The sequence below is a fragment of the Amblyomma mixtum genome, chromosome 1 (genome assembly GCF_055824585.1).
Source record: "Amblyomma mixtum isolate Tamu chromosome 1, ASM5582458v1, whole genome shotgun sequence".
NCBI lineage: Eukaryota > Metazoa > Arthropoda > Arachnida > Ixodida > Ixodidae > Amblyomma > Amblyomma mixtum.
Genome location: NC_143012.1, coordinates 244292918 through 244314092, shown reverse-complemented (window position 1 = coordinate 244314092; position 21175 = coordinate 244292918). Strand labels below are relative to the sequence as shown.

Genomic DNA, 21175 nt, shown 5'->3' with positions numbered 1-21175 from the left:
TAACGTGCACTGACATCGCACAGTACACGGGCCTCTAGAATTTCGCCTCCTTCGAAATTCGGCTGCCGCGGCCGGGATCGAACCCGCGTCTTTTGGGCCAGAGCAGAGAGCCGTAACCACTGAGCCACCGCAGCGGTGCGGTATCTACATTATTCATAGGAAAATATGCGCGATTTCATTACATTTTCCACACTTAGCCAAACGCCTACGCAACGCTCTAACACGCGGCGAGAGCTCCTGGATAAAATAACGCGACTTCGGACCTCAGAATTAGTGAAAGCTGGATTAGCTGCTCATATCTATTCAAGCTTTTATAAATTAAGCGGAAGTACGTTTTTATGCACCAGGTTGCGTAAACCATGACAAAATTTGTTTTCTGTTGGCGCTGCGACTCAGTTGAGCTCACAGCGGTAATTTGTTGATAAACTGGCGCGGCGACAAGAAAGCCGTTTGTGGAAGTGGGGGGGGGGGGGGGGGGGGGGCTTTATGGCCGGCAGGAAGGAATAAGAGTGCATGGGAATTGGAACTGCATACTAGCCGCACACCTAATTCTTGATATTGAATAAAAAGTTTCTTTGCGGTGGAGCACCAAGACGGAATTCGATATAAGCACGAGCGCGTTCTAAGCGCCGGCACAATTAACCTGAATGTCAAACTAAATGTCATTAAAACGCGTCAATGTTATCGCTTTGATAACGTAAATACTTCCTGCAACACAGCCACGCAGCGGAAGTATGCTCGACAATGTTTTTTTAGCGCCCTAAGCGCGGCTATATGCAGGCGCGGCCGCGGAACTGCCGCAGCCCCGCAGTCCCCAAAGAAACGCCCGCACCGCGGCGCGCCAGTCGGTGCAAAATGGCCGCGCCCAGGAGAGGCTCAAAAATCTGGTCTATAGGAGAGCATCTGGTTCATATTTGTTAAAGGTGCTTATAACCATCATGCTCCTGGAAAAATTCTGTGTTCAAAGAGAGATGCTCCTAGCAGAGCCAACTGTGGTTCAAGAGGTTTAAGTTTTACAACAATATGATTAGTTGCACTGACGCACCCAAGGTAAAGGCTAAAATGTCGCGGATTTTCAGCCACCTCTTATGCAGGCTCTATTAGCTTTCAAAGGCTCCTTTAAGATGACACCACATATGCCAAAGGTGACAGGTGGTGGTTGATGGTTATTAAAGGTGCACTGAAGAGGAATCTTAACTCGTCTTTTTGCCGCGGAAACTCGATCTACACGTTCCTAGCATTCTTAGAAACTGCGACTTATTGCCCTGTGTGGCCGATTTCCCTAATTAAATCGAATTAACGTCCGGCTCCCGCCCTTTTTTTTTTAATTCTTCCTCGTACAGTGGGCGGAGTCGACCAACCCGTGGAGTGCCCTTCAGCCAACTCCGTGGAGGCTTTGCTTTCACTTCATTTTGGTTTTTAGGTTTCCGTAAATAAATAGTTTCATTTGCAGACAATATACCGTATTTTCCGGTATATAAGACGCGGCTTTTTTTCAAAAATCTTGCTGGTGCGTCCTATACAAGGGTGCGTCTTATATGCGACTTTTTCTGTTCTTTTTTTGCGAGTTCAGAAATTACTCAGGTCCATGTTCAAGCTTTTTTCACCGAAAAAACATCACTACCAATGACGCGGTTTTAACACGGTTAATACTTCAATACGGGGACCACCGAGAGCAACTTTATTATTAAACGGTGGGGATGACGACTTCCGGAATCATAAACCCGCGACTGTTTCGCAGGCCCCAAGCAAAAGTAATGCGAAATGCCAAAAGATGGCGACAATCGCGTTTCTCGCCATTGTCAAGACAAGCCTGCGTTTCTTTCAGTCACCCTTTGCAACTTTGCTCCGTGTACGTAGTACGTACGTAGTGCGAAGAAAATGTTTCAGCTGGGTCGCCTCCATAAATGGGCGTGCTTTTTGATAGCACATCTTAAGATCAAGACTTCGAAGGTTTTAAGTTAATATAAAATGTTCTTATGAACATAAGGAGAGTTCCTTCGATCTTTTTTTCTTTTTTGCTAAAACGTGGGCGGGTATGGCGTTAGTGTTGCCTTTTTCGATCACTTAGCGGTGCTTAAGAACTTCTCACAGGTAAGGTGCATTTTGCAATGGTCGCACAAGCATGTTTAATTAAGCCTCACTAGCCTAACTGGGTAAATTGGGATGCGTCTTATACACGGGTGCGTCTTATATACTAACTTTTTCAATGACAGCCTGCATATATGGGGGGTGCGTCTTATACAAGGGTGCGTCTTGTACACCGGAAAATACGGTAACTGCAAAATAAGCCCGCAGAAATAAAAATACGGGCGGACTATTTGCTTCTACGGACTACTACGTATTACTCCGACGATGGTAGAGCGGCAAACTGCCACGGGACTGGGTGAAAGGCACTCCCCGCGTTGGTCGACTCCGCCCACCGTACGAGGGAGAATTCGGAAAAAAAAAAGGCGGGAGCTGGACGTTAATTCGATTTAATTAGGGAAATCAGCCACACAGGGCAATAAATCGAAGTTTCTAAGAATGCTCGGAACGTGTAGAATGAGTTCCCGCGGCAAAAAGACGAGTTGAGATTCCTCTTCAGTGCACCTGCAAGGCCACTGCAGGGCAAAAGAACCACCCAGGATGACAACAGAAAATGTAATGCAATGCTGGCGCTCTTCCTTGCTCTCGATGTGAAGAACACAGATAGCGATGCTAGTGGTCACAAGCCTGCTTTTGTTCATGGACTGCTTAATGGACTTGATGCAGTGGTGGCTAATTTCAACACACGATGGTAGTGCCGGAAAAATTTTACAAATGACGTAAGTCACACTGTTTATGTACACATCACTTTATTTGATAAATCAATAACAATTATTAAATTCAAAAAGAGTACTCATTAAATATATGAGAGCATGCGGTTGTAAATGAAGCCCCAGTCACTTTTACAAGCTGCATATTATTGATGTTCCTTGAGCTTTCCGTTGACTTCCGTGTCAGGCAGGCCCTTGATGTTCAACGCTCGGCTACAGAATTGCGAGCAATTAAGACCACAGACATGCAACTTTTTGTGAAAAATAAAATGCCTGACAACAGCCACATGATCAAAATTTGAACATAGCATATTACAAAGATGTACACATGTGCGGCCCATTTGAAAGCAGCAGTTCAAATTAGGAACACAATGTCGTCGGAGAGCATGACTTGGTTGTCGTCCATCATGCGCTGGACGGCAATGTCGACCTCCTCTTGTGTGAAGGGCTCCACCTGTTCCTCCTTGGCCAGGAAGTCCATGATGTTGGACATGGACTGTGACTGGGTGTGCGTCTCCTTGAACAGCTTGCTCACGAGGTTGCGGAACTTGCTCATCCTGGTGTCACAACATAAGAAAAGGGAGCGTGAGGCTTGCAAAAATGGTTACAATAGAGTGAACTTTTGCTTAATTCAACCTGCAGTTTTTTCAAACTGGTGCTTTGGTTTCCGTCAACAAACAGTATCAAAATGGCTGCCTTTAATCTGAACAAAGTTTTGGCCTCATTTTAGTGGAAGTTATCGAAAGTCTACTTTAGTCAAGTTTATTATAGCATATATTGAGAACAGCGTGGTAGCACAAAAAAAAAAAAAAGGTGAAAGAAAAGTGGCATGGTTTCCACAGGACACACTATATATAGCTAACTTGTCGAGCACTTTACAAGGAACTTCAGAATTACAACTAAAGCTTTTCAAAGCATAAGCAGTGAAGCATTACCTATACAAAAGCTTCATGCACAAGAGAATACTGCTGCGAGAGAGAGTCGTTTATAAAATTTCTTGCAACGCACATCGCAATGTGTGAGAAACTGTGCATGCCGAAATGACTCAGACCTTTCAGTGGCGATTTCTGCAGCACTGTCCCGAAGATCAGCAACCCTTGATGTAGACGGCTCATCCCTGCGAGCTTTTTTCGGACGCGCTGTTCTGCCTGGAAAGGTGCAAAGCCAAGGGCAATGCAATTTTAAGGGAGGCTCACTTTAACCTCAGCAGCTTCAGCTTATGCACACACTTATGGGTCTCACTGTTAGTAATTCGCAGACTCCATCAGCATTGGCACAGCTCGCTACAAAAACAATTCACTCCAAAAAGATAAACACATAGTAGTATGTTTGGTGCAAGTGGAATGTTTTAAAACAGACCTTCAGTAATCAAATTATGGCACATTTTTGTGTCACAAACTGCGGGTATGAATGTGGTTATTCAGCTGTAAGAGTAGCGTAAAGGCAGAATAAGTTCTGCATAAAAATGTTGTGGCATCAACGACAAACTGTGATAACAGTGCAGTCAGCTAGAGATTACTATCATTAAAGCTAATTATCAAGGCTATTGGCACAAAAATAACTATTAAGCGAATATTAAAATACAGTTACACATGGACATAATGAAATTGAGGAAAGTCCGCGATTTTTCACACAAAGAGGTCAGAACTAGACTAAAAAGTAAGATAAAAATCTTTCAAACCTCTACTCTAATTGGTACAACAGTGACAGTGAGAGTGGATGAGTCTGGCTCCCTAAATTTCACAAAGGACTCCATAATCACATATCATGATCTCACCAATCATTTTAAACTAGAGAGGAGAATTTTCCCTTCTCCGGACAAAAGCCTGACTAAAGAACAAGAGGTTACGTGGTGTCGTCTACAGACGAGATCGATACGCACCCCATCACTCCTCGCGCACATTTATCCAGACCTTTACAACCCAAACTGTAAACACTGTGGCCAACGAGCCACCTATGATCACATCCTGTGGGACTGCAAAATAGAGCCACCTCCGGGTTATCTAGTTACAGCTCCTTCTCTCGAGCGGTGGGAGACCATGCTGGCTAGCTCTAACCCCAGAACGCAAGTTTTGGCGGTGGAGTGGGCTGACAAAGTCGTCGAGGGCTGCGTACTCTCGTCCACTTAACGCGGCCTCTTACCAAGCTCTTTCCGGCGAATAAAATGTTTTACAATCAATCACAGTGACAGTGATATCTTTACAAGTAGCCGATGATGATGACGATGGTGTTCAGTTTCTGCGGCGCCAAGGTAACTCAGGCTATGAGGGACGAGTAGTGAAGGGCTCTGGATAATTTCGGCCACCTGGGGTTCTTTAATGTGCACTGACATCGCACAACATTTCGTCTCCATCGAAATGCAACCACTGCAGCCGGAACTGAACCTGTGTCTTTCGCGTCAGCAGCCAAGCAACATAACCATGGGGCCACTGCAGCGGCTCGAGGGCAACTAGCGCTAGCCACAGGGTTGAATAATAAACTCGGGGACTAAAATTACGCTGAAAAAAGGGCAGACAGGACCTATTCTAAAAACAGTGGATGTGATTCCTGCGAAACAACCCGCAAGGTGATGACAATGATGCTCATGAAAACAAACTAATAACACACAGGTTGGTCTATAAGGTCGCAAGAGGATCCATGAGAAAACCTAGTTGCCCAGCAACCTCACTACACGCCCCTTAGTTTCACAAAGAGACTGGGTTTCTGGACATACATCAGGGCTCAATCAGCCCTCAGAGATCAGAGACAGATTGGTGTGGTATGTTTAAGTAGAACGTGTTGTCGGGCTAGTTGGTTCAATACTTCAGACATAGCAGTTGCGCGAAACACACACACAAGACAGGTTACGGGCTCGTCCCGTAACCTGTCTTGTGTGTGTGTGTTTCGCGCAACTGCCATGTCTGAAGTGTGGTATGTTACGTGTGGATAAAAATAATTACCGACGATACCCTCCTTAGTTAACCTCTATCAGAGGCAGTCCAGATCTCCAGAAAGGAGTTACACATTTGAAACCCCTTTGAGAGGATCATTTCACTGCAGTGGTACTTCATTTATGGTTAACAAGTGCATTTTGGGTGTGCTGGTTCATATGTTTATTTCTCACATTGCTAAACAAGCATGGCATGCCATCAGGCAACATGATATATAATTTGAATGACAAGCAGTGTCTGTTTGGCATTGCTAGCAGAAACAGAATGCTTACCAGATGGTTCCTCACTGCCATCTTCAAAGTCGTATGGATCATATCCTTCTTCACCGGGCTTCTTTCGCGGCTCTTTGCGAGCTGTTGGCTTGCTACTTCCACTGCACAAAGGAGAGGGTAACTGTTAACTCAAAAAGTTCAACAAATTTCCAACCAAGTTCTGAACATCAATTGGTGTGGGCATGGCAAAAACATGGGACATCAAAACTGCAGCAAGTGCCTTGATCCAAAAGTCAACAGAGGAAGGACACTGATTGCTAATGTAATTGGTAATTACAGAAGTTGCTCATCTTAGTGTGGCAGGTTTGCAAAGCAAACATAGCCCAACGTTTCTAGATAAAGACAGTTGGCAAACTGCGCCAGCGAGCCAGGGAGCAGAGCGGCCCCACGCGATCGCCGTCTAGGTGGTGGCGCTGCGGTCGCTTTAGGATGAGCGCGTCGTCTGCTACTCCCAGCTCAACGTTTTTAGATAATATTATCAACATAAACTACGAGGAGGCAAGCGGTACGTCATGTTTCTCTAAACCACGGAAAGAAGGGCTTCCAGTTTTTTCCGATATTTACAGCCAAAAGCTCAACCTCGAGCATCCTGCCCTCACGTACCCCAGACCATGCCCCAAATGTAGAGCGCACGCGGACTTCGCAATTTGTAGACGAGCGCGGCTAGAAGCAGCCACCCCTGCGCAGACAATGCGAGGCGCGAGCTAACATTAATCATTCGCGCAGCAAACTGTGACCAAGCGCAGCCAATGGGCGCCGCAGCGGTGAAGAGAAATCGTGGCCTCTGAGATCAAGCGATGTTAAAGTACCGATGCCTGAGCTCGTCACGGAGGCCATGGGAAAACAAACGCGGTACTCCCACCACCCGAGAGATTGCGCTTGCATCTCTTTGAGATGAAATCGGCAACAGAAAGGGGCCGCATACCCGGAGCAAGTTTTCCAACTGTCTTTATCTAGAAACGTTGAGCATAACCAGTCATAAAGGTCAGCACCTTGTCAAGGTACCAATCGAATTCAATTACATTTTTAATGCTGCTTTTGCAAGAGAGCATCTGTTGCAGTGGTGGGGAGAAAGAGCCTGCTTTGGCGGTCACAGATCTTGAAGTGTCGCTTTTTTAGCAGATAGGAATGGTAGCTTGACACTTAGGTTTCAATGGATTCAGGCAGTGACCACATCGCGGCACCAAATGATCTGTATGACTTCTGTTCTGTTTACATCTAACAACAAGCCACAAGAGAGGAATAAGATTCCAGCAATAGCGCACTTTCCCTGGACTACTGGCACAAAATGTTGAAGTCAAAATAGCCTCTGTGTGGTTTCATCTCTGCATGTAGAGATGCTTTCTGCAATAAAATTAACAGCTAGCTTAGCTCAGAACATACCTCAACTCAATTCTAAAGACTATTAGCATGATCAGCACAAAAGCTCAGCAAACTGCAGTCTAGAAATCAATGTGACAAAACAGGTTTCTCCCGATGCAACTTATAATGACTGCAACTTTTTATAAAATTTGCTAAGGAGTGCTGATACCACGAAATAACTTGCTTCTGGTGGCTTCATACGGCATCATCTCATAGCTGGCATATCAAAGATCTGTATGCCCACAATTTCTAAAACTCTCTCTCTTAAGTCATTGCATAGCCAAAGTTCTGTGGCCGAAGGCAGCAGTGGTTGCTATAATTATTATCGCAGTAACTTTCATTAAGCTGATACAAAAAAAGGGCCCACACACCGCAATTATTGGAATAACATATAGATGACAAGAAATGAAACTCAAAAATTAATACTATCACAAGAGAAGTGAAGTGGATTCTACCTGTCCCCATCATCATTGTCCCCATCGTCCCCTTCGTCTGAAGAGTGACCCTCCTCCTTCCTCCTGCGCTTGCGGGGCTTCTCGAGGACGCGCTTGAAGTAGGCAAACTGCACCAGCTGGATGGCCGCCTGCGCGTCCTCCGGCTCAACCGTTCGCGAAAAGCGAGCCTTGGCGTGTGCCGTCGACAGACGGATCAGAGTCTCCAAGGTACGGGCAGTCACAGGTTGAGTCTGGAACAGTAAGAACCATTGTAACGTGGGAAGAAAAAATAGTAAATAAAAACTCTGGCCAGCGCAGGCCACTTGTTGTTGTTGTTACCGCCTAATTCAGCCTTGCGCCCTTCATTATTGACCAACGTTGTATTGTGATGTATCGTTTTTCATTTTATTGTATTGCATTTTGTTTTGTTGTATTAACGTATTATTCTCAGTTGCATTTGCTTTGTCCCCCCACCCCCCCGTTATGTAATGCCTCAACAGAGGCCTTTAAGGGTAAAATAAATGATGATGATGATGATGATGAGCAATTAACATGAAGAAGAAAGAAGTAAAAGAAAGCCTTGCACTAGGGTTTCTAAGTGTGTTTGCAAGCATTCCTAAACAGTTCTGACAAACCCTGTTATCTTGCTCCTTTGTAGCAGAAAAAGTGCTACAAGTCCATGGTAATTATTGTCTTCCAAAAGTATGGAGAAGGTTGCTGAACTGCTATAAGAGGTAGCCTGCATGTAGCAGGCTGAATTTGGGGCCACCTGGCCTCAGTTCACCCCGAAAATTGCAGGAGCTAAATGACACTGCCTGTGGCAACTAAATTACCTGCTAGATTTTGAATGCAAGGCCTCTGGGAGTTGCGCAACTGGTATGCCTAGGGAGCTTCGCTCACAACTACTACAGCTAAGGGCAGTGACAACTTTAGTTATGCACAGCTGCTGCCAAGTCATAGCAGCAACAATCACTGTTGATGCCTTCAAGAGAAATGCTCTGCCACAGCATGATGTGGTCCAATGGAAGCAGTACAGTATTTACTCGCGTAATAGGCGCACTCGCATAATAGGCGCACCCCTAGTTAGGGCGCGAAAAATCAGATTTTTTTATTTCCGCGCATAATAGGCGCACCCCGAACTTGGCACTGTGATCAATACTGTATTTACACGATTGCAAGCCGACGCCTCGCCACCCCCCGCTTCCCAATCTTTATTTTAACAAAGTTTTTGCTGAACTGACTACTAGTCCCTACTAGTGCTGCTGCCGTCGCAGCTGCTGCGGACCCACAGCACGTACAACGACATCGCGTAGAACAGCCGCACACAGTTTTCAGGGATGCTCACTTTAAACGTCTGTTTGGAAAGCTTCATCTCCAGCCGGAAACGTTCCGACTTAGGCCCGCGAAAACCTTGGAGTCGCGTACGAAAATTTAAGGACGCCGCAGTCGCAACTGCCGCACGCTTGCCGCGTTCGAGAGCAAACTCCCAGCCGTGTAGCTGTTAAGGTGCTTGCCCGTCGAGCTAAAACATCAACGCTCCGCGGCAAAGCCATAAACCACGATAACTATCGCGCTACCGCAAATCCCGGCACTTGACAGCAACAACACCAACAAAAAAAACGAGCTGGAGATGCTGATGGCGATATAGATAGCGAAAGCTCGCGGCGGAGGAAAACGATGATGATGATGATGAGCTTGGCCTTGGGCGGCGTCTGGAAGCTCCTGTGCGCGTGTGTGGCCTCCGCGATCAAACGCCCGTTGCGCGCAGCCGGAGCCGATCGCGGAGGCCTCGGCGCGTGCATTCCGAAAGTTTCGGTGCGGCCCTTACACGGACTTTTTTTTTTTAACATTTTCTTCGCGAAAACGGGGTGCGGCCCGTACACGAGTGCGTTTACGCGGTGTGTTCAATTTTGCGAGTCGAAAAATTTCCGGAAATTTTACCCCGCGTAATAGGCGCACCCCGAACTTTGAGCCGGATTTTCTGGAAAAAAAGTGCGCCTATTATGCGAGTAAATACGGTACATTGTGGTCGATTTTGCAAGCACAGATCTGCACATTCAAATTCAATAATTTGGATTCACACAGAAATGAAAAGCTGTTCAAACTGTACAAAATTCAAATCAGAAGCCGCGCTCCGCTCAACCCTTTAATCACCAACCCAAAGCTGCACTCGTCATGGGAGATTGTACCAATATCGCCAATGACGAGCCACACTCATCCGGCCTGATGTTGCGTTGCTCCAACTGCCAAAAACGAGTTACGGTCGGCAGTTGCATTGGTTGCAATTTCCAACACCAGAGCGCAGTAGCTACCAATCAAATACATTTTGCACCTTTAGCGCGTCTGAAGTCAGACAACAGTCATTTTCAACAAAATTTCCCCAAAAACTTGGCAATTTTGGCACGTTTCTCGGGAATTAATTTGGTGATTAGAGGGTTAATGCTCATGATGTTGACAGGATCAAAGTGTCAGTTTGAATAACAAGCTCCCATGGAACAATTAGCAAAACTGTGCTAAACAAATGATGCTAAACAAATGCAGAGCAAGAGCCAAAGTACCCTTGCGATGTCTGTGCTTTCAGTGTCGAAGGAACGCAGCCGTGCATACTCCTCTGCTATCTTGTCACACGTAGCCTGGGTGAGAGTCGGCTTGATGCCCTTTGCAATGTGGATGTACTTTTTCATAAACTCCACACTGATGGTCTTTTCCCTGAAAGCAGAGAAGCAGTTGTATGCATCAGTGTGACACAGCACAAACATTCCTTCAAATTTAGGTTCCTGCAGTAATGCCTTTTACTTTAAAATCAAGTCTTCCCTCCATTCAATGGCCCAGACTGACACGTTCACAAATGAACAGTCAGCAGCATAAGTTTACAGGATGTGGATGCGTGGAAAAAAATTGTTTTGGCAAAGTCACATAATCTAATCACCTCAAATGCCTGCAACCATGAGGGCACTCCAATATGCCAGTACCAACAGCGGGTGACTGGGCAGAGAGACATTGCTGCAATGCATTTGTTCCCAAGAACATAAATCCCACAGACTTTTGCTGCTGACAGCACTTCTTTTTGCTCATGCACCACAAGACTGCAGCCAGGAAGGTCATTTTTGGGGTAGGAACACTTTTCGAAATTTTCATGGTCACATCCCTCTCTCTCCTGAGAAACCATGCTAAAAAGAAAAAGGACTACAAATTATGTCTGGTTATAACAATGCTGCACAGGAAGGATTCGAATAGTATGCTGCCGTGTAATCATCACTTCGTGTTGGGAGCTGTACTTGTTACGTCCTTAACTTGCACTAAAACAAGGACAAAAATGTCTTAACTAACAATGCGACAAGTGGGGCTAGTTGGTGTTTCATTTTTAGATCAGTCCTGTAGCATCTTTTTCTTCTTATACTCAGCGCGTTTCTACTACAGATCTAAAAAAAAATATCTTGCTGTATGGCATAACTAAACAGAAATCCTAAAGGATAGACAAATGTAATGTTTGTGTGTTTTTACCTCTTAAAAAAAAAGCAAAACTTTAAAACACCTTATTTTAAAGACACAAAAAGAAATATTTGGCCCTGCATCAGGCACATGACAGCCTCAGCCTCTTATGCATCCCAAAACCCAACACAACGCATGCACTCACAAAAACCAGTGTGCTAGTACAGATTTACAATAAAATAACCAGTGGAAAATAACCATTTCTTCAAAACTGAGAGTGAATTCAGTTGACATGCATCCGCAATGCAGCACACACACATCTTTCGGCACAAAGATCGTGAAGTGTTGCTCCCCCACTCACGTTCTGCGCTTAGAACCATGGAGGAGTGCATCATGCTTTTCGTAAATCGATGTTTCCTTGTCATCGTCTTTGTCAAGCTGGTCTGGATCGTGAGTTGTGAGCAGGTCAGCTGTGCTTCGAATGGGCAGTGCTAGAAAAACAGAACAGAGCAAGAAAAGGTCATAGTGCTGTTGCACACGAAGCGTGAAATTTGAAAGCCTCCAGCTAGACCAGAAAAGCCTGACTCACGTTCTCCATCTTGCTCCCCTGGGTTTCGGTACCGGTGCATCCGGACAACGTGGTCTGCAACTTCTCGGTCACTCTCGGGATCCATCTGACACGGGTAAAAAAACAATGCCAATTAAACTACTGAATCTAAATGTTGTCCAGTTTCAGTCAGTGTTGCCAAGTATAACAGGAGGCTACAATGTCTAACCGTGTGGGGCTTTAGAGAGACACTAAGGTCACAGTCGATTATGACTGTACACTGCAGGGTATGCTATACAAAATAATGTTAGACCATTCCACCATGCTACAGGTTATTTATTGATTATGTGCACAAATAAGGGAGATCCAACAACACTAGCATAAACTACCAGCATGATGTATTAACATATTGAAGGCCACTATCACCACGTTGGTAGAATCAGCAGCCCAAACCGTTAGTTGAGTGACCATGACCAGGCAAGGCCAAGCTGACAGTTTCACAATAACCCTTTCGCTGTCGGGTGTTTCTGCCCGTGACGCACCCCCAGTGTCGCACGCTTCCGGGATGATGGTCCCGCTGTTTCAACATCAGAATCTGACGATGCGGAACTCGCCTCTTCCTCGGATGAGACGCTGTCTGAGTCCGAATCCGAGCTCGCTCGTATTCAGAATCGGAAGAGCCACCGCTCCAATGCGCAGAGGAAGGTCCCACGCGGTCAGCCATATCCGAAAGTAACCGCGCGCAGCGGGGGTGTGCTTTCAGTGGCCCGCAAAACGGAGAGAAATGGGACGCTGTGTAATAAAGATGAGAGAGGGAGATGGAAAAAGGCTAAAACAAAGTTAGAGGAGCTTTACGTTTGCTGCTGCCAGCCGCAAGCGGTGCGATGAGAGAGCGAAAGCAGCGATCGAGTCATGTGTCGGTTTCTTTGACCCTCAGAGTGGCAACGGTGCGCGCCCTTGAACTTGAAGCGCCGTAGCTCACACGCCGACAGAAGAAAAATAAAAACCTGCAAAACAGCGGGAGATAGCAGAATAACCCTTGGACCCATAAACACACACGCGCGTCATGATCCGGCGAACGCGGGGCGACCGCGTCACTCAGCAAAGAGAGAGGGGTAGGATGGCAGTCGCTCCGTACTCTCCAATACACTACCAAAACAGTAAGGGGCGAAAATACGAACTTGTAGAAAGATTCAACAGATGGCGTGGCTATTCCAATAGCGTCAGCTTTGCGCTCAAGCGCGAAATTTTGAACGCACGATAGAGAACGTACCGGTACGTCAGTGACACTGTGGGGGGGGGGGGGGGGGAAGCGCGAAAACGTACCGGTACGTCCGTGACAGCGAAAGGGATAAGAATCATCCGAAACTTGGTTTAGGTTTGGTGTATTGGGGTTTAACGTCCCAAAGCGACTCAGGCTATGAGAGACGCCATAGTGAAGGGCTCCGGAAATTTCGACCACCTGGGGATCATCCGAAACTCTCCTATTAAGGTTTATGATGACATCACAGATGACACCTCACCACTGAGTCGAGGATGAAAGCAATTCAGTCAGCTCTATTAAGGGTGCGTTCCTTGCACAAAAAATAAATAAATAAAATGTGCACAGAAATGCATGAAATGCTGTGAGCACTGTTTAGGAACTGCGAAAATTTCCTTGATCCAAACAAGAAATGTATGAAAGCACTTAATGTTCCTTTAAAACCGATATAAAAGCAACTTTTGCATTCGCAAAATGTATTTCAAAAACTTTTTGGCTTTGTGCATTCAGTGCATTTCTTAATTTGCAAATTAATTTAGCACACTGGAATAAGCACACTTCAAAAAGTGACTTTTTTTTTTTTTGCATTGCGAGAGCACACCAGAACCCTTGCTGAGTGAATATTGTAGAACTGCAGATTGTTGGTGCAGTTGGTGTAGATTCATAATGGTGGTTGAACCACCATTATGAGTGAATATAGTTCAGGCTATATTAGTACTACACATATAGTACTGCACCACAATTATTACGACTATGCAAAACAAACTGACCTTGTCTAGAACTATAAACAGCAAGTCGAAACGAGAAAGGAGAGAGTCCTGAAGGCCAATGTTCTCCATTGGTGACTTGTACTGGTCGTACTGAAACGGGAAAAGAACAGAACAGATGTCATACACTTTTCGCCATGACCACCGGTCAACATTTTCGCTACAACACCTACCTTTTCAAAAACAAACACGTAAAAGCCAATACTGACGGCAATGTTGTTTGCCTCATAGAAAGTCCCATATACAGCTACATATTCAACATAGTTATGAACAAAGAAAAAAGAAAAACCTGAAAGGTCACCACATAATGTGACAAAGAATTAGGGAGGAGAGAATGTGGCAACAGGCCACATGACAAGTGAGTGGGGGGTTCAAGAGTTTGTGCATGGATGCAGACACAATGAACCATTCAGTATTTGCTACTGCCAAGCTGTTCACTGAAATGCAGCCTGTGATGTGAACAAGGCCGCATTCTGAGGTCTCACTCACCCGTCCATACACGGGGTTGGCTGCAGCCAGGACACTGCAGCGTGCATTTAGTCGTGCGTGGATGCCCGCCTTGGAGATGGTGACACGGCCTTGTTCCATGACCTCGTGAATGGCTGTGCGATCCATGTCCGACATCTTGTCAAACTCGTCAATGCACACAACGCCCCTGTCAGCCAGCACCATGGCACCAGCCTCTAGACGCTTGTCACCTGTAGAAGAAAAAAAAAAAAAAAAACTGACATTCACAGCTCACGCAGTGCAACTAGAGACCTAACTTCTCGTGATACGGTATATAAGTACTACAGCTTTGTATTTGAGAAAGTGGGAGCTCCATTAGTTTACTGCAACCTAATAAGCCACAGACTGTTACTCATTTGTGCAGTCTCTGCAGTGTGTGTGTGTGTGTGTGTCTAAAAGGGGGGAGGGAGGGAGGGAGGGAGGGAGGGAGGGGGGGGGGGGGGAGGGAGGGGGGGGGGGCGTGCAAGCAGTAGCAAATAAGACACTCTAGTATTAGGATAGTTATCAAAGCCACATGAGGCCTCATGCTTCCTGTTCACACCCCGACCCTACTCCTCATGACAGAACTTGGTAGCCATATGCCCTAGCCCCAAGAACAGAAATCTTGATACTGTCAGCGAATTTCTAAATCTGCCAAAAAAATTAAACCCAATTTTAATTTAGAAGCGAGCAAAGCGGCAGAATTAAAAAAAAACACTGGTGGTGAGACAAATACAAGGCATCTTTCTCTGAACAGTTCACCTGTTTCCTGGTCAGTTGTGACAGCTGCTGTCAGACCAACACCGGAGGAACCCCGTCCTGTCGTGGCCACAGCTCTTGGAGCAGTGTGAAGGACGTATCGCAGCAGCTGCGATTTCGCTACAGAGGGATCACCGATAAGGAGGATGTTGATGTCACTGTTAAAGAGAACAAGAGAGAAGGGCCATTGAGTGTTAGTTATTTCGAATGTAACATGCATAACTAAACTATTGTCTATGGCAACAGTTAAACCCAAAGGTCAAATATGTATTTGTTACCTCTTGCACAATGCTATGGATATATAAAAAAAAATAACCAGGTGCAGTTCAACAACAGCAGAATATCATAACTAAGAAAGAGCGTTAAGTGACTCACCCCCTCAACCTTGTGCCATTGGGAAGGATCTTCTCCACTCCCCCCAAAAGAAGACAGAGCAGCGCCTTCTTGATGTACTCATGGCCATGAATGGATGGTGCTAACGAGCGGGCCAAAATCTCAAAAACGTCCTGAAATGAACAAGGATTCAGAGGGCAGCTTTACCAGCTACGTATCCATTCTCAACAATTTTTCATGTACTGTGTTAGGCAGACAAAAAAGTACTGGCCAACTGTCAAAAGGGCTGCTTGTCAATGTCGCATGAACAGGACAATGACCTGCACTATACGCAGGGTGCTCCTTGCACAGACCTATTTACTGAGAAATTTTTATACACTTCAGTTGTTATTTTAGCCTGTTATAGACTGACTATTCAAGCATGGGCTTGAACTTTTACTGTGCTACCAGTATATTTTTGCAGATTCAGGCAAAGCTGGTTTACCATACACCTGGACATCTGATAAATACGCTTTGTCGCAAACAACAAACAAACAAGTTTCAATCTGGAATCCTTACCCCCTTCTGTTTGCTGATGGCCTTGCATTTGTTCACATCTTCAACAGAAATATTTGGAGCCACTTCTTTGCTCAGCAGACGAATGTTGTTAGAAATCAGGACAGATCTGCAATGCAGACACGAAAAGAGCTGATGCTGTAAAACCGCGATGCCCAAAGTATAGTTAGGGCCTTCTGTGCTGAGTTTCGCGAAATGTTTTTCACTGTTCACAATACAAAAGACAGGGAGCAGCTTCAAGCTGTTATCAGGTGAGAAGTTCTTCAGAACAATAAGAAAAATGATTTTATAATTCCGGTTATTTTTAGGCTACAAAAAAAAAGTAGAAAATGAAAGCACCAAATATGCGCTCGAAGCACTCCTCACTAGATATGTAATTTATTCTTTGCAGTAATATAATGAGGAAAAAAGTGCTGATGCACTAATTTTTGGTGCAGATACACCCTGCACTACGCCGATCGTGTACGCTCTCTGATGTTACAAAAGAAACCACCAACAGCAAATCAAACTTAGCGGGCATGTTTGCCAGGTTGATCCATGACACTTTACTCCTTAGCTGTCGCAGTGGCTCAGTGGTTATGGTGCTCGGCTGCTGACCCGAAAGACGCGGGTTTGATCCCGGCTACAGCGATTGCATTTTGATGGAGGCGAAATGCTGGAGGCCCATGTGCACTGCAATGTCAGGGCTCATTAAAGAACCCCAGGCGGTCGAAATTATCCGGAGCCTTCCGCTACGGTGTCCTTCATAGGCTGAGTTGCTTTTGCATGCTAACCCCTATAAACCCCAAACCAAACCAAACCAAACTTTACTCCTAGTTCTGTGCTGGCCTCTGCATATCCCAAGTGATGAAATTTGTCTCATGATGAACCATTTATACTGCATTTTTAGCAATGGTGTTGCCTACAAATGCACCTTTTTCTTTTCTCGTTACATTTTCACCTAGCTTGTAGCACATGAGCTTAAGCAAGAACTAAACAAACAAAGAACAAAAAAAGAAAACCACAGACGCGCACACCATATGCTGGGTGTGGCAAATGAAGAAATGCGTTCCCACTAATAAGCCACGGAAGCAAATGCATTCCATTTTTTTTTCGTCTACGACTTCTTCATCTTCCGATTCTTCCAGGGTCAGCTGGATAACATGGATAACCTATCCTTCTACCTCTGTGACCATGCATACTGTTGTCCATGTGAGCTCTGCAGTGCACACGCAATGTTTCCGCGAGGTAGAGTCGTAAAAGTGACTAGAATGCATTTTTGAACTAAAAAAAAAGAGGTTGTGGCTGCCACGGTACCGGAATGTGCCACTGGTGAAGCCCCCTTGCTTCCCTGGTAGGCAGCGGTAGGTGCCCACGATCTGGACCCGATCTCCAGGCTTGCACTGATCAACGAGGTCTCCGTCCACGATGGCATCGACGAATCGAGGCAGCTGGCCGGCTGGTGCCTTCTCTGGCATTTCCTGGATGGTCAGGGTCTGGTGGTCCTTGTACAGCGACAACCCAAACTCAGTCTCCAGAAGGTTGCCATCCTCATCCTGCCATGGAGATTGAAAGAAGTTATGAAGAAAAGAGGTGTTAACTAGGCCACAGCTACTGTACGAAAAACTTTGGACATCTGTTGGTGAGAAGAGAATAAAGACCAGCTAAGAGGTCACACGAAACAATTTTCATTCATTACAGTAAAGTCACGAAAAGTATTATACAGCCTGTGGTAAACTTCAGAAAGCGGAAAAGCCACTATATATACAGTACAAAGATACAAAAACAAGCACAAAAATGTTTAATGCATGGCATATAACCGGTGTGGATGATTAAGTCAGTTGGTGGCTGATGTTGAGAAGACTTACAGTGGAAACATGAAAAAATAAAGAATAAATAGAGACAAACACAGCGCTATATAACAAAAGATGAATAAAAAATTAAAAGTGCACATGAAAAATAACAGTGCTTTTAACTCGACTTGCACTTCTGGAAGAACAACTGGAACGAAGAAGTTGAAACCAATGGGATTTCAATTAGTTGCCACTGTGTTTTTGAAAGTTCTAGACTTCAAAATTTTGATGGAACAGCAATGCCATCAGGCATCCAGTAAGGTATCTTTTTCATATATAAAATGTTCCATATATAAAATGAGAGCAGAGGGTGCCATTACCTTCGTGGGATAGACTGCACTTGACGGGAAGGCATCATAGGAGGTAAGGTCTGTAAAGTGCCGCTCCAAGGTCTTTTGAGTGGCCGGGCAGTAGTGGATACTGTGCAGCACTTTAGGGCGAACGAGCGAGCCTGCAGACACAAACAATTGAGCAATTTTATGCCTCCAGGAGCGTTCACTAAACACATATACAAAGCAAATTAGACGGGCGGACGAAGTGGCAAAAACTCCCGAAGCCCACAGATTTCCTTCCTATCCTTATCCTTCCCTCTGCACAGGGCTGCAGCCTCAACTCACCATTTTTCAACCAGCAATACGGACCCAGGATGCATAATAATATTTCTCTCACTACACTTACTCAGAACTTTTGTTCTCACTGACAATACTATATCCCATGCTCAAACACCCTTAAAAATGTTGTATCTAAAACTGCTGATTTCAGTTTTACTTCTCTAACCTGAATGTGTTTCCTAAATGCTACTGTCAGAAAACAATATCTTGGAAACTGCTTGGGTGATTTACCGTTACACTACAGAACTTGACCGAATTCTAGAGTGACCTCTTGAATACAAACAACGGTTATTTCACCTCCCATGCATTATCATTTGTGTACACCACTCTGTCGCAACCATGCTGACACCAGTTAACAGCAGCAAAAAAAAAAAAAAATATAGAGGTGATCAATTGGACTGATGTGAAGGAAATGCAACAGCCCTGTTCTTTCACTCACCAATCTGTTCCAATTCTGATCACACTGTCTTTCCCTCACAAATAAATTTTAATTCTGATTCTATTCCAATTTTGGTTCTATAACTACTCCATCTCTATTCATGATCACTTTCATTTTTGATTAGTCATTCTAATTCATATTGGCTGAGTCATTCGTCCGGCGTTACCCCCATCATTCTTGTGGCGAAGGAGATTTTTCCCCTCTCCACCTGCCACCTATAGAGGCTTCACACAGATGCCACCGCAGCTGGTAAGTTACCCAGAAGCTCCAGCTTTGTTTATGGATACTTCTAATATTTCTGCCGCCGCGGTGGCTCAGTGGTTATATATGGCCCTCGGCTGCTGACCCGAAAGACCCGATCCCGGCCGCGAAAGTTGAATTTTGATGGAGGTGAAATTCTAGAGGCCCGTGTACTGTGCGATATCAGTGCACTTTAAAGAACCCTCGGTGGTCAAAACTTCTGGAGCCCTTCACTACGGCGTCCCTCATAGACAGAACTTTGGGACGTTAAACCCCTAAACCAAACCAAACTTATAATTGCTGAACAGCATCAGCAGCCTTTTAATGCACAGTGAGCTATGGTTTTTAGCGATTCCTTAATTAATATGTATTTTTCAGATAAGCATTCTAAAACATGAAGTATGACATATGACAGTGTTGGTCAAATGTTTAGGGGAATCCCCCAAGGTGGAGTAGATTTGTAATAAGGGAGTAATTACTCATTGGCATCCACCCGAGCGCAGCCATACGGCTACAAAGGAAAGCTATACAGCTTTCTCAGAAACTTCGAAGTTAAAGAAAAATTCGTCCTGGTCCGGGGTTCGAACCCAGGACCACCGCTTCACCAGAGCAGTCGCTCTACCAATTGAGCTAACCAGGACGGCAAGCTTATGGTAGGATGAGAGCGAATTGATCGATAAGAGCGAATTGATAGTTATCGATCAATTCGCTCTCGCCCTACCATAAGCTTGCCGTCCTGGTTAGCTCAATTGGTAGAGCGACTGCTCCGGTGAAGCGGTGGTCCTGGGTTCGAACCCCGGACCAGGACGAATTTTTCTTTCACTTTGAAGTTTCTGAGAAAGCTGTATAGCTTTCCTTTGTAGCCGTATGGCTGCGCTCGGGTGGATGCCAATGAGTAATTACTCCCTTATTATGACATATGACACTCATTTTTTACATTTCTTTAATTTACCACATTTTTGTTACCCTTAGCATCACATCTTCTGTCAGTCGATCTGGTTAAGTTAAGCAAAATATGCACAAATGTTATCTTATCAATTGGCGATACAAGAGAGCGTGAGGCGCTCATCATGCACTACTGGCATGCACTTACACTTAGTCACAATTCCTTCGACGCACACAATTCCACCTAGGTAGATAGAATTGAGAGTTCGGGGTGTGACGTGCTTGGACCCAAAACTGCAAAAAAGAGTGCACAGGTTTAGTGCTGTGACTGCCATAAAATGTGAAATAGAAAAAAAAAAGGAAGCCGCTAATGCACTCACCTGCCTTCCAAGCCAACGTAATACTCGTCTCGTTCTTTTGCAAGCAATGGGTCAGCGGATATGACCATTTCTTTGAGCGCACGCTGGAAAGCAATGATCTCTTCGCTCGTGTGATTCAGCAACCTGAAAGATTAACATATCCATTTGCATTCGCATAACGTAAATTCACCATGTATTCGGAAAACCTTCGCATGTTATCTGAAAATACTGTTATTTTCTAACGCGAAACAAAGAAAACACAACTCACTGAAAAAGTTAACGGAAGCAATGGTTTCGAGAACGGAAAACATACACCTATTTCTGGTCATTAAAAGTAAGATCAGCAGTTTTATCGCCAACAAGCGGCATATTGAAAATGACACTGAATCGCGCATGGCGCAAAGAAGATTCCTCCCAAGTGCTTTCCCGCGAAATTCCGCTCGTGGCCATTTAAATATTAAAAGGATGCAGTACCCTTTAGCTCTGGTGGGGTTCTTCTTGCGAAGATCATTGATGTTGACGATGATCCTATGCTCTTTCTTGGCGAGGATATCCTTGACTTTCTGGCTGTAGAATCCCTGATCCTCCTGCACAGAAATATGCCGTGAGAGATCGCGGACAATGTGGCTGCCGACCGGCACATCTTGCCCGACTTTGCGATAGTCATCGAGGAATCCGCACTCACGTCATCGTCTAAGAATTCCAGGTACTCCCTCTGGTACTCCCGAATCCGCTGCTCAGAATCGGTATCGGCCATTTCGTCGCAAAATTGTGGACACTGTTCAGCGACCCAGCGGTATCACGGCACCAGCACCTGGGAGATCGCGCGCGCGGTAGATTTGGCGCCAAATTGAGGATCACGTGACGAGCGCA

The 21175-nt window shown here is 45.2% G+C and overlaps 1 protein-coding gene and 1 non-coding gene across 2 annotated transcripts; both read right to left on the bottom strand.

Moving 5' to 3' along the window:
- Positions 1 to 2815: 2815 nt before the first annotated feature.
- On the bottom strand, positions 2816 to 21142 carry Mcm3 (minichromosome maintenance 3). The gene is made up of 18 exons (XM_089565463.1): positions 20988 to 21142; positions 20777 to 20889; positions 20324 to 20446; positions 20152 to 20237; positions 18089 to 18219; positions 17233 to 17471; positions 15940 to 16045; positions 15424 to 15554; positions 15052 to 15206; positions 14293 to 14501; positions 13807 to 13896; positions 11818 to 11902; positions 11590 to 11719; positions 10355 to 10505; positions 7818 to 8047; positions 6001 to 6101; positions 3850 to 3946; positions 2816 to 3355 (listed from the first exon to the last, which is right to left on the bottom strand). The coding sequence occupies exons 1-18, from the start codon at positions 21057 to 21059 to the stop codon at positions 3154 to 3156; spliced, it is 2451 nt and encodes an 816-aa protein (XP_089421589.1). The 5' UTR covers positions 21060 to 21142; the 3' UTR covers positions 2816 to 3153.
- Positions 19625 to 19698, bottom strand: TRNAT-GGU (transfer RNA threonine (anticodon GGU)). The gene has a single exon. It is a non-coding gene; the product is annotated as a tRNA-Thr (tRNA).
- Positions 21143 to 21175: the final 33 nt, after the last annotated feature.

Bases quoted from the DNA above. Each gene is read 5' to 3' on its own strand.
- Mcm3 (XM_089565463.1), bottom strand. From the start codon at position 21,059: ATGGCCGATACCGATTCTGAGCAGCGGATTCGGGAGTACCAGAGGGAG. The intron at 20,447-20,776 runs GTACTGCATCCT...TTAATCTTTCAG, and splicing joins AACCCCACCAGAGCTAAAGG to GTTGCTGAATCACACGAGCG. The intron at 6,102-7,817 runs GTAGAATCCACT...TCCTTTGTGCAG, and splicing joins GACAATGATGATGGGGACAG to TGGAAGTAGCAAGCCAACAG.